The 12340-nt window shown below is 39.7% G+C and overlaps 3 protein-coding genes across 3 annotated transcripts; 1 reads left to right on the forward strand and 2 right to left on the reverse strand.

The window, feature by feature from the left end:
- Window positions 1-1455: 1455 nt before the first annotated feature.
- On the reverse strand, window positions 1456-2019 carry LOC122639061 (F-box/kelch-repeat protein At1g64840-like). The gene has a single exon (XM_043831900.1). The coding sequence runs from the start codon at window positions 2017-2019 to the stop codon at window positions 1456-1458; it is 564 nt and encodes a 187-aa protein (XP_043687835.1).
- Window positions 2020-2064: 45 nt separating this feature from the next.
- LOC122639062 (putative F-box protein At4g22180) lies at window positions 2065-2682 on the reverse strand. Its single transcript, XM_043831901.1, has one exon. The coding sequence runs from the start codon at window positions 2680-2682 to the stop codon at window positions 2065-2067; it is 618 nt and encodes a 205-aa protein (XP_043687836.1).
- Window positions 2683-3579: 897 nt separating this feature from the next.
- On the forward strand, window positions 3580-4330 carry LOC122639063 (cytochrome P450 94A1-like). Its single transcript, XM_043831903.1, has 2 exons — window positions 3580-3590; window positions 3673-4330. The coding sequence occupies exons 1-2, from the start codon at window positions 3580-3582 to the stop codon at window positions 4328-4330; spliced, it is 669 nt and encodes a 222-aa protein (XP_043687838.1).
- Window positions 4331-12340: the final 8010 nt, after the last annotated feature.

A 12340-nucleotide genomic window follows, 5' to 3' on the forward strand; every position in this document is an offset into this window, starting at 1 on the left:
ACAAATACCCTAAACCCTATACCCAAAACCCTATAACCCAGACCCTGAACCCTAAACACAAAACTATATACCCTATACCCTATACCCTATAACCTAAACCATAAACCCTATAACCTAAACCCTAAAGCCAATACCCTAAACACTATAACCTAAACATGAAACCCTATAACCTCAACCCTTAACTCTATAACCCAAACCCAAACCCAAAACCCAACACCCTGTAACCAAATCCTTTAACCGTATATCCTGAACCCCATAACCTAAACCCCTAACGATATACCACAAACAATATAACCTAAACATAACCCTAAGCCTATAACCTAGACCCTAAACCCTATACCCCAAACCCTATACCTAAATGGTAATCCGTAAACCCTATACCCTAAACCGTACACCCTAAACGCTAAACCATAAACCCCACACCATAAACCCCATATCCTAAACCCTAAACTCTAAAGGATATACCCAAAACGTTATACGATAAACCCTCTACCCTAAACCATATACCTCATACCCCAAATAGTATACGCTAAACCCTAAACCCTAAACCTTCTATCCTAAACTCTATGCCCAATTCCTTGGACCCTATAACCTATAACCTAAACCCTAAAACCAATACCCTTTGCCATTAATCCTAAAACCTATACCCTAAACCCTCCACCAAATACCCTAAACAATATAACCTAAACCCTAAAACCTATTACCTAAACCAACCCTAAACCTATGACCTAAACCCTAAACCCTATAGCTGAAACCCTGTACCTAAACTGTAAACCGTAAAACCTAAACTGCATAAATCCTATACCATAAACCCCATATCCTAAACCTTAAACTCCAAATACTATACCCTAAACCTTACACCCTAAACCCTAAACCAAACCTAAGTCCGGTACCCAAAACCCTAAACCTCTAACCTAAGCCTATAACCTAAGCCTAAACCCTAATTCCTATACCATAAACCCCATAACGTAAATCCTATAACCTAAATCCTAATTCCTAAACTCTATACGCTAAACCCTATAACCTAATCCTTTAATCCTATACCCTAAACCCTATACCCTCTTCCCTAAACCCTATACCTCAAACCATAACCCTTATAAGCTAAACCCTATACCCTATACCGGCCCTATATCTTATACCCTAAACCCTATACTTTATACCAAAACCTTATACAACAAAACCTGTACCCTAAACCCGAAATCCTAGGAGAGGGCCGGAATGGGTATCCGGAGGGTATTTTAGAACATAATAAAACCCTAGGAGGGGTTTGTGAACCCCAAGATGGTGGGTGAATCATCTTCTATGGATGGATGAAAACTGTCTGAAATTAAAAAAAAAAGTACAAAACTTGTAATTACAGCAACAAAAAAGTCACCAAAAGGATCCTATCCTCTTCAAGAAAAAATAAGCAATTGATCTTGTTTATTAGCAACCAAATTATTACACAAATAACATCTACCGAAAATTTGGTACTACCCATACAAGTGGTGGCTTGATCCTTTGCAAAGCACAAGAGGAGTATCTTACAAATCTCCTTTCTTCAAGGTTAAAAACACCTAGATTCTGATGACCTACATTAGCTTCACCTTCCAACCATCCCTCCCAGAAGTATTCACCAAAATAGACAGAGTTCTCTCTAAACTCAGGAAAATCACGAGCCGATAAGGAAATCGCAGAATTATGGCCCAAAAACAACACACGGCCAGGCAAACTTTCGACTTCAACCCAAGTCCTGCTACTCTGATCAAGCCTGCAAACACTACATGAAGCTGAATCAAAAGTATTACGCCTTTCCCACATCTCTCGGAACCAAAGAAGAACTTGCAATAGATCCCCTGAGGATTCCACCAAATACCATTTCCTGGAAAACCAATATGCAGTTGGCTGGGGAGCTCTAAGTAAGAACACCCCAAATGGAGGGGCAACCTGTGTTGCCTCATTAAGAGGAAGGTCATTGACATCCCAAGCCACAATACCTCCATTACGACGAAGCACATATAACAGCCCATTAAAATACATAATATCTTCAAAAATGTTCCGCAAATTTGGTCGATCTAATTGGGTCTATGAATCAGCTCCTGCTTTACGGAAAGCCAATCCGGATAACCCAATTGCCACGACCATGTAATTGTTATCAACCAATGGATCTGCAGTAACAAGGGCCTTACTAATAAGTGCAACCCTTAATCTGGCAGCAGAGAATGAATATTCAAGATCAGGCTCATGTCGGCGAATCGTATGACTATCGATTCCACCAGATGTTTTAGACCTATTAACGCTTAAAACACCAGGGAATGTTTCAGTAGGTGGGAGATGGATTATGGCACCAGAAAAAGGGTTCATGAGAAGAGCATGGCAGAATCTATCGACGATAACAAGCCAGCCGAAAGAGGAACCAACGCATCTGCTGTGTCGAATCTCTTTTGGGAGCTTGATCTGGTAAATCTTATTTTCTGAAAGATTGTGGAACTTGCGGGTTTCTTTTCCTTCATGGCCTGCTTTGTAAGGGAGCATCAGCCATGGAAGTTGAGGCGCTGACGAGTATGATTTATCAGAAGCAGCGGAATGCCATGAGGTGCAGACAGCACCGAAATGGATGATATCGACGTTGGGGAGACGTTGTAGGACTGAACCTAAGAGTTCCATTGGAAGCTCAGACCAGTCTACTTCTAAGGGCGCCATCAAAGAGTTGAGAAATCAAAAAAGTGAAGAAGAGAATACTACTGCAAATCTGCAACTGGGAACCCAGTGTTATGGGCTTTTATAAGCGGAAGATATAGATTCCAGATACACTGTAATTTTTTGGGTCATATCTTTGCTGTCTGAATAGTCATTTACCAATTTTGCATTCCTCTCTAGAAGTAATCTCAGATATATAACCTTTTTGGCTTCATAAGTTAGGACACTCCCAATGATGAGACACCTCAATTCTCCTCGGATTCCATGAAATTGGATGAAAACCAATGAACCAGGGATCTCTTTTAGTAATTGAAATTGAAATTAGGTGAAATTCAATAGCTGGAGTGATTCATTTCCAAATATATCGCATCAATGATATGACTAAAGACAATGCTAGGGAATTTAACTCTTTACATAACGGTAACAATGTATAAATGGAAAATTCCCCATTCATTGTGAATGAGAGTCATATCCCGATGAACAGGAGTTTACAAATGGTTCATGTTATGATGATTTCACATCCAATGGAACTATATATATTATGTTAATAAAATACGGTAACAGTCGGCTTATTGATTCATATAGTTGAATACAAATATTAATATGGCAATTAATACGCAAACTTACTAACTATGATGACTCGAGCAACGAAAAAATAATGGGTAATTTACACATACCACCCCTGAGGTTTGATGAAAGGATGATTTTACCCCCCAGTTTTGGAAAATTCTGTGTACCCCCCTGAGGTTTACAAACGGTAACAAATAAACCCATTCCGTCACTTTATGACTAACACTGTTAAAATCAAAAGGTAAAGTGACAAAAATGCCCCTTCAAGAAGAAAAAAAAAAAAAAAAAAAAAAACCCTGCAACTCATCTTCCCCAAATCGATTGGGGAAGATGAGTTACAGGTATCCCCATCGATTGCTCCATCCATGGCTTCTAATGGAACATCTCAATTCCTTTCATCTTTTTCTTTTACTTCTTAATCAGAAAGAACAAAATTTCATCTGGGTCTTCATCTCCTGCAAATATATCAAGAAAAGTTCCAACTGCTTACCCATTGATCGGTCACATCTTTGCTGCTCCCAAGAATCGAGACCTAATGATGCCATGGATAGCTGAGGTTCTCCAAAACTCCCCAAATGCAACCTTCACTTTCAAGAGTTTTAGCCGCCGAAACATCATAACTGCCAATCCCGCCATCGTCCAACACATCCTTAAGACGCAATTCTACAAATACCCCAAAGGCCCCTTCTTTCGCAAAAATCTCTACGACTTACTTGGTTCTAGCATCTTCAACGCTGACGGTGATCGCTGGAAGTTTGAGAGACAGATCTCCAGCCCCGAATTCAACACCAAGTCCCTCCGCAAATTCGTCGGCACCGTCGTCGAGGCAGAGCTCTCCGAATGCCTCCTCCCTCTCCTCTCCACTACCAACGTCGAGAATTCTGTGCTCGATCTACAAGACATCCTCCAAAGGTTTGCATTCGACAACATCTGCAAAATCGCTTTCGGTTTCAATCCGAAATCTCTCTCGCCGTCTTTCCCACAGCCACAAGCCAAATTTGCCGTCGCATTCGACGAAGCTGTAAAATTAATTACCGGACGATTTCCTACCATGTTTCCAGTAGTGTGGAAGATAAAGTGAGCACTCAATATTGGATCAGAGAAACCATTAGGGTTAGCAGTCTCTCACATCCGTCAATTCGCTAGAAGCCATGGATGGAGCAATCGATGGGATACCTGTAGAGCCATGGATGGAGCAATCGATGGGGATACTTGTAACTCATCTTCCCCATTCGATTTGGGGAAGATGAGTTGCAGGTTTTTTTTTTTTTTTTTTTTCTTGAAGGGGCATTTTTGTCACTTTACCTTTTGATTTTAACAGTGTTAGTCATAAACTGACGGAATGGGTTTATTTGTTATTGTTTGTAAACCTCAGGGGGGTACGCAGAATTTTCCAAAACTGAGGGGTAAAATCATCCTTTCGTCAAACCTCAGGGGTGGTATGTGTAGATTACCCAAAAATAATATATCCTTTTTCCAATAAGGATAATGTCAACCCTATCCTTCAGCCTCCATGAATCCTTTACGATCCTCTTCAAATCTTCAAACAGAGACTACCTCAGATCCAATTGACCTATCAAGGCAAACCTGAATTTCGAGATTGGATGGATCATCGATCATAGGATTTCTGTGAAAATACAAGGTTTTAGTAATCAATATCGGTCTCGACGACACTGATACATTACTGATCCGGATCGGGCGTTTTTACCCCTAAATTTCAATAAAAATCGATTTTGTATACAATTTTACCATTTGTGAGTACCCCTGAACGGTATCATATTGGTCTCTACCGATATTGATACAAATCGACCAATACGGCCAATCTGATATCGATTCCTTAAACCATGATAGGTACGGATACTTCCTATCCTCACGGGGATATAAAATTTGAAAGAGTTTATAATATCTAGATAAATTTTTTATTGGAGAAGAAACGCTGTCAAGTTGCATAATGTATGGTAGCGCCTCCCCTGTGTCTTTCTCTCCTCCTCTCTATCAAATGACATATCTGCCCCTGTTATGGGAGGAGAGAGAAAGACACAGAGAGGCACTTTGTTTTGCTAAAGATCATATAGTATTAATAAAAGAGAGAAAGAATGTACAAAAGCACCTCAACCTGGACAACCCCAGAGCAGGAACAGAAAAAAATAAAAAAAGATCCAGCTCCCCCACCTTTGGCAATGCCATCAGTAGAGGAGTTGAATCCCAACAACTCTCAATAAAAACGAAATCTAGTGTTCCTAGCTGCAACCCAAGAAAGTGCATCTTGCACCAACATTGGCAAATGAAATTCCATACTAGACGATCCTTGCTTTGTTGCCTCTTTTGCCAAAGAATTCGCGATTGGATTGGCTTCGAGGAAGCAATGAGTTATATTCCAAGAGATGGTAGAAAAGAATGGTAGAATGTACATCCAATCCTGTCTAACAAACCATGGACACTCTTGCTTCTGCACTGATACGACCACTGCTGCAGAGTCACATTCAACCCAAAGCTTCTGAATCTCTGCTTCCATCATCCGTACAACACCATTTACAAAGGCCCTGAACTTTGCTTCAAAGTTTGTAGCTATGCCTAGAAAAATTGAGAAATAAGAGACCACCGTCCCATCATGATCCCGAAACACGCCACCTGCACCAGTACGTCTTGGTTTTCCGATGGAACACCCATCAATATTTAGCTTTATCCACTCAGCCTCAGGTTTACACCAAAACACCTCCAAAATCCTAGGAGATTTAGGAGGAGGAATATTAATTCCAATTCTCTGCAGCCACCAAACCTGTTGTAGACATTATAGTACCCTTGAAACAAAATCCCAATTCACAGATCGACTCCAAGACACGGCAACAAACAAACCCCGAAGGGTGCTCCACGCCATCGTACCTTCTAGAATTCCGTTTCCACCATACATAAAAAGGAATTAACACAACCTCACCATCCAAGCCCCTTTCACACCCATCAGCCGACCTTTCCCTAACGACCAATTTCACAAACTATCTAATGAGATGTGGGATTTTCAAGATACCCCAAAAATCCCTGGGAATTTACTCCACACGACAAAGCAAACTCACATTCTGGTGCAGCCTTGATGAAAGCAGAGATCAGGAGAAGTGAGTTAATCAATCAAACAAAGAAGAAAAGGACTTGCAAGAACTCCAATCGAGTTCAGGCTCAAGCTTGAGCAAGTTTCATTAAACTTCATAATCTGCCTTCAATCAATCAAGGAGGATTACATATATAGACTTAGAGCTGAGTATGAATAAGGAAGAGAAGAAAAGAAAGAGAAGATTCCAATCTCTAATCTTCAATCAGCCAAAATACTTCAATTAGAATCTCCAATCAGCCAAGGTATTTCAATCAGAATCCAATCTTCTCTTCAATCAACCCAATATACTCTCAATTAGAAATCCACTCTTCAATCCAATCTTCAATCAAATCTTCAATCAACCCAATGTACTAGCTAGCTGATTGATCCTTTATTTATTTAGGCATTATTTATTTAGAAACTGAAATAATCCCAAATCAGTCCAAATCTTCCCTCTTTTAGGTGCAACTTCTTTCCTTAAGATTATTAGGAAGATAAAGAATGGATGGACTATCCCTGCAGGGGCTGGCCTTGCCTAGCATGCCTCTCCTTGACCCGAACCAATCTTCGAAGAACCTTAGGGTGTGAGGTGGTGGGTTCTTCATGGTCCAGGTCCAGGGCTGCATCACATTCAAAAAATAGATGCATAAAAGACTCACCCCCTTTCTTACACAAATCACATCTTGAAGCCAGAGCAATCCCTTTGGAAACTATTATCTAATCCGTAGGTACTTTCTAAAGAAAAAATCTCCATCCAAACATTGAGTGCCTAGGGAGAAGACCTGACTCCCACACCACGTTCCACTAGGGGACCTTTGGGTTTTTTAAGCGGATCTCTTCCCAAGCCGACTTCACAGAAAATCTTCCTGATGGCTCCAATTTCCAAACACACCAATCACGATGTAATATCAAAGGAATTCTGATACGCTTTGCTTTCTCAAACACACTTCTTAGAAAGATGGAGTTTACCTACGGGAACTGCCACCCATTATTAGAAATAAAATCTACTTACTACCTTTAAGGAGAAATTAGAAAAAAAAATTCAGATCCAACCCTGAAGCATCGGCAATTGAACCCCCCTCTAACCATCTATCAACACAAAAATTAATAGATTGCCCATCACCCACACCCTAATTTTCCTGTCCAAACAAAAAATTCCACACCCTCCTAACACCAAGCCAAATAGAAGATGCCTTATAACCCTGTCTCATTTGTCCATTGGCATTCAAAAATCTTGCCCTAAAAATTTTGCCCCGGTAGAAGAACCATGCTTTATATTCCAAGCCAGCTTACATAACAATGCCTGATTTACCTCTCAAAGTCGACGAATTCCCAACCCACCCTCAGATCGAGGCTTACACACATCTTCCCCTTAACCACCAAAACTTTGGTTGAATCAACATCACCTGTTCAAATAAAATTTTTTAGCCATTGTTCCAGCATCACAATCAAGGAGGAAGACCATCAATACACTGAAAAACTATGCATAGGAATACCCAAAATCACAGATCTAACCAACTCCACCCTACCAGCCATAGATAGGAGCTTGCCTTTCCATCCTATCAAACGCCCTTTAATTTTATCCACCAAAGGCAGCAACAGCTCTTTTGTAACTCTTCCTTTGAAAATATTTACACCCAAATATTTTGTTGGGAAGCAATACAACGGGATCCCCATGATATCTATTATTCTCTGTCTATGAGAAGCAAAAACATTTCCTACAAACATCTTGCTTTTCTCCAAACTTATGTACTGACCAAAGAAATCTTCATACTTTGACAGAAACCCTTTCACGGTCCTAGCAAATCTTACAGATCCATTCAAAAAGATAAAAATATCGTCAGCATAAAGCAAGTGAGAGGGAACCAAAGTACCTCTAAGTCCCTACAAAGGTAAAATCTTGTTTTCCAACACCAACTTTCTAGTACCCCTGCACAGAACTTCTTCTGCCAAGATAAATAACATAAGAGAGATTGGATCCCCCTGGCGAAGCCCCCTCTCCACCCCAAAGAAACCAACTTGACCACCATTCACTAGTACCGAAATAAGAGTAGTAACCAGCAGCCTATGAATTCACCGAACCCAAACCTCGCTGAAGCCAAACTTCCTCATCACTTCAAACAAAAAATCCCATGAGAGAGTATCATAAGCCTTCTAGATGTCAATCTTAAGGCCTACACCTCCCCCTCTCCCAGACTTGTGCAAAATATTTGTCAACTTCGACACCAAACTGATATTAAAAAAAATACCTTTCCTTTCTGAAATGCTACCTATTCCTCAGATATTAAATGAGGAAGAATACCAGCCAGTCTAAGTGCCAAAATTTTTTAAAGTACCTTGCAAATAAAATTACCCATGCAAATTGAGCGAAATTTGTCAAGAGACTCCGCACCCTCCATTTTAGGAATCAATGTTATTAACCCCTTTAATCAACACACCCAATGTAAAAAAAATCTTTGACAACCGCCACCACATTTTCCTCCACCACTTGCCAGCATGTTCGGTAAAAGAAACTAGGAACCCCGTCCGGACCAGGTGAGCTGTTCGGATCCAAATCCCAAACCGCCGCCGTAAATTCTTCCACCGATGGAATAGAGTCTAACCAAAGCTTATCATCCTCACCAATAATAGGGGGAATACATTCCAAAATATCAGGATGAGCTACTGTAGGCGCTGCCTTATGGAAAGACTTATAATACTACGCCACATACCCGGCAAGCAGACTCGGCTCACTCACCACTGATCCATCTGCCCTCTTTAGACACTGAGAGGCACTAGTATCTAGACTTTTTTGTTTTATCCAGGAAAAAAAATCCCTATCAAGTAACGTGGAGCCAGCGCCCAAACACAGGAGCATACAAGATTACCACACTGCACACCTTGAAATCAAAAAGCCCATCCATATTGATTCCCTGTGCACGTTCTCATTGGCCCCCACGCTGGTGCAGGGACCTCGTGACCAAGCAACGATCTCTTGCCCATTTGTCAATATTGACAAACCACCATAAAATTATGCTCTATTTCATTTCATAGAGCCACATTGCATGCTAACAAAATCTCTATCCCAATTAGTACAAAGACCTTCTCTAACTTTTTGACCTACTTAGATTCTCAAGTGAATAAAAACTTGAAAGAGAGCTAAATAGATTAATAGGCTTGATAACCAGCTGCAATTTTGATTTGAGCTTGCTATATTTGTTTTTGACATTGCAATTCAGAGAGGGAGAATGATTTGATCATTGGCTTGTTCCAAGCTCAGCCACTTTCTATTTGGAGAATTTTACATGTAGTTTTAGATGACTTGCCCCAACCGTCTCCCTTCCTAATTTAAAATTAATCAAGAAAAAAACCAATAGTCAGTTTAACTGTGAAACCCAAGATTTCAGAAACTCTAACTCTCAACCTTATGAGTAAAACAGTAATTTTATCCTCAAGGATATAGAGGTTATTATGCTCAGATAATTAATTAAGGCTTATTATTTTAGTCCTTATATGTCATTTAATACAAAAGTAATGTTTTATAAAATTATAGGTGTGTATATAAATACATAAGGTCGTGATTTTGGCAGAAAGGCCTTCAACCTAGGCAATCGATGTATAGATGGAAACTTCTTCATGGGAAGATTCCAATAGATGATAAACCCTAGACCCTAAACATAAAACCCTATACCTTAAACCCTAAGCATAATACCATAAACCCTATAACCTAAACCCCCAAGCCTTTTCCCTAATCCCTAGACCATATAACCTGAACCGTTAAATCTATAACCCAAACCTAAAACCCTAAACCAAATAACCTAATCCTTTAACGATATAACCTAAACCCCTAACCATACACCCTAAACTATATAACCTTGTAGGGAAAACACTTCCCTCCCTCCATAATTGTTTTGATGATAGCAAACAAGTTGGCATAAACCGTTGTATATTGATATGTCAACAGGTTTGATGATTGAAATAAAGTAGATCAAGCCAAGAATGAAAAGAAATAAAGCACAAAGAAGATCAAGACTTTGAGGACTTGGACTCTCAAGCAAAGATGATCTTAAGAGATCATTTAAAGATTGAAGAACATCACTTGAGGAAATCAAGTTGAAGCCTTTTTCTACATGAAGATGTTCGAGTGCACATACATAGACATACACTCGCATATTTGTAATTGCATTTGCACACATATTAATGAAATTGCATTTGCATTATGTAGAGACTCTAGGAAGTGACTTAAAGACCCTTAAAAGCCTTAGCATAAGTTGGGAAAATGCCACACCAAAGACTGTCAGAGACAGGCTGGCAAAATGCTCAAAAACACCAAACGGTCTATCTAACCGTTCGACCGATTACAGGGCATATTTTGCCCACTTGGATATAGAAGCCAACCGGTTTCAACCGGTTTCTCAAACGGTCGTCCACCGCCAACCGGTCACACAACCGTCGATCGACAATCGACCGCTTGGCCAAGGCTGACTCCAACGACTCTTTTCCTCCCAACGGTCATATGAAGTGGTCGATCGGTTCACAAAGTGGTCGACCGGTTCACCTAAAAACTAGCCATTTTTATCCGTTGTGACTCAAACTTCACCTACCTTTAGGCTATAAAAGGAGCATTAAATGAGCTCCAAACATAACACTTGAAACCCCAAAACTACTAGTCAGTAAAGACCATTAGGTGTGAGTTTTCATTCTTTCTTGAGAGCTATTCAAGCATCATCACTCAAAGCTCTCTTACATTGAAGTCTAGTGATCTCCCACAAGTCCAATCAAGAGTGACTTCAATATTCAAAGGCCTTCACAAGCATTCTATTGCAAGCTATATTATATAAAAGGTCAAATGCATGTGCATTCATATACACATCATTCATCACTTGTAAGGAGTACATGTCACACTCCTTGCCTAGGTAATCTTTACCTTTTCTTTTATGCTTTTAATTTAAAAAAACATTGTGTATTAATTTAGATTGTACTTAGATTAATACTTGGAATCCTCTTATCCCGGCAAAAAGATTAGGATTCTCTTATCCTGTGAAAAAGATTAGGATTCTCTTATCCTATGAAAAAAAGTTAGGATCCTCTTATTCTGTGAAAAAGATTGTAAATGTGTTCTTCCCACCTATTGTACTAAAAGGAAGATACTAGTGAATTTCTCTCAAGGTTGAGAGGAGTGGATGTAGGCTGGGTTAGTCGAACCATTATAAATCTTCTGTCTTTGCATCTTGAGCACTTATTTTATCTACTTTATCTTAAATCGAAAGAATTGCAAAAAGACACGTTTTTTACTAGTGGTAACCTATTCACCCCCATCTAGGTTATCCAACAAACCTAAACCCTAATACCTATGACCTAAACCCAACCCTAAACCTATAACCTAAACCCTAAATCCTATACCCAAAATCCTATAGCCTAAATTGTAAACCGTAAACTCTATAACTTTAACAAAAAAACTCTAAAGGCTATACCCTAACCCCTAAGCATAAACACTAAGTCCTATACCCAAACTATAAAACCTAAACCCTAAACCCTATAACCTAAACACTTAACCCTATAACCTAAGCCCTTAACCGTATAACCCTAACCCTATACCGTAAACCATATAACCTAATCCTTTAACCTTATACCCTAAACCCTAAACACTAAACGCTAAAATGTAAACCCTTAACCGTAGAGCCGAAACCGTATAACCTAAACCCTGTATCCTAAACCAAATAACTCAAATCCAACCCTAAACCTATAAGCTAAACCTAAACCTGAGTCCCTATACCAAAAACCTTATCACATAAAGCCTAAACCTATCACTAAACCCTACACCCAAAACCCCAACCCTAAGCCCTATACCCTAAACCCTACTCCCTATACCCTAAACCTTATACTCTAAATCCTTTACCTAAAACACTCTACCCTAAACCTATACCCTAAACCCAATAAGCTAAACCCTCTACCCTATAACCTAAATCATAAAACCGACACCCTCCACCCTTAACCTAAAACCCTAAACCTATACCCTATACACTA

This window comes from Telopea speciosissima, chromosome 9 (genome assembly GCF_018873765.1).
Source record: "Telopea speciosissima isolate NSW1024214 ecotype Mountain lineage chromosome 9, Tspe_v1, whole genome shotgun sequence".
NCBI lineage: Eukaryota > Viridiplantae > Streptophyta > Magnoliopsida > Proteales > Proteaceae > Telopea > Telopea speciosissima.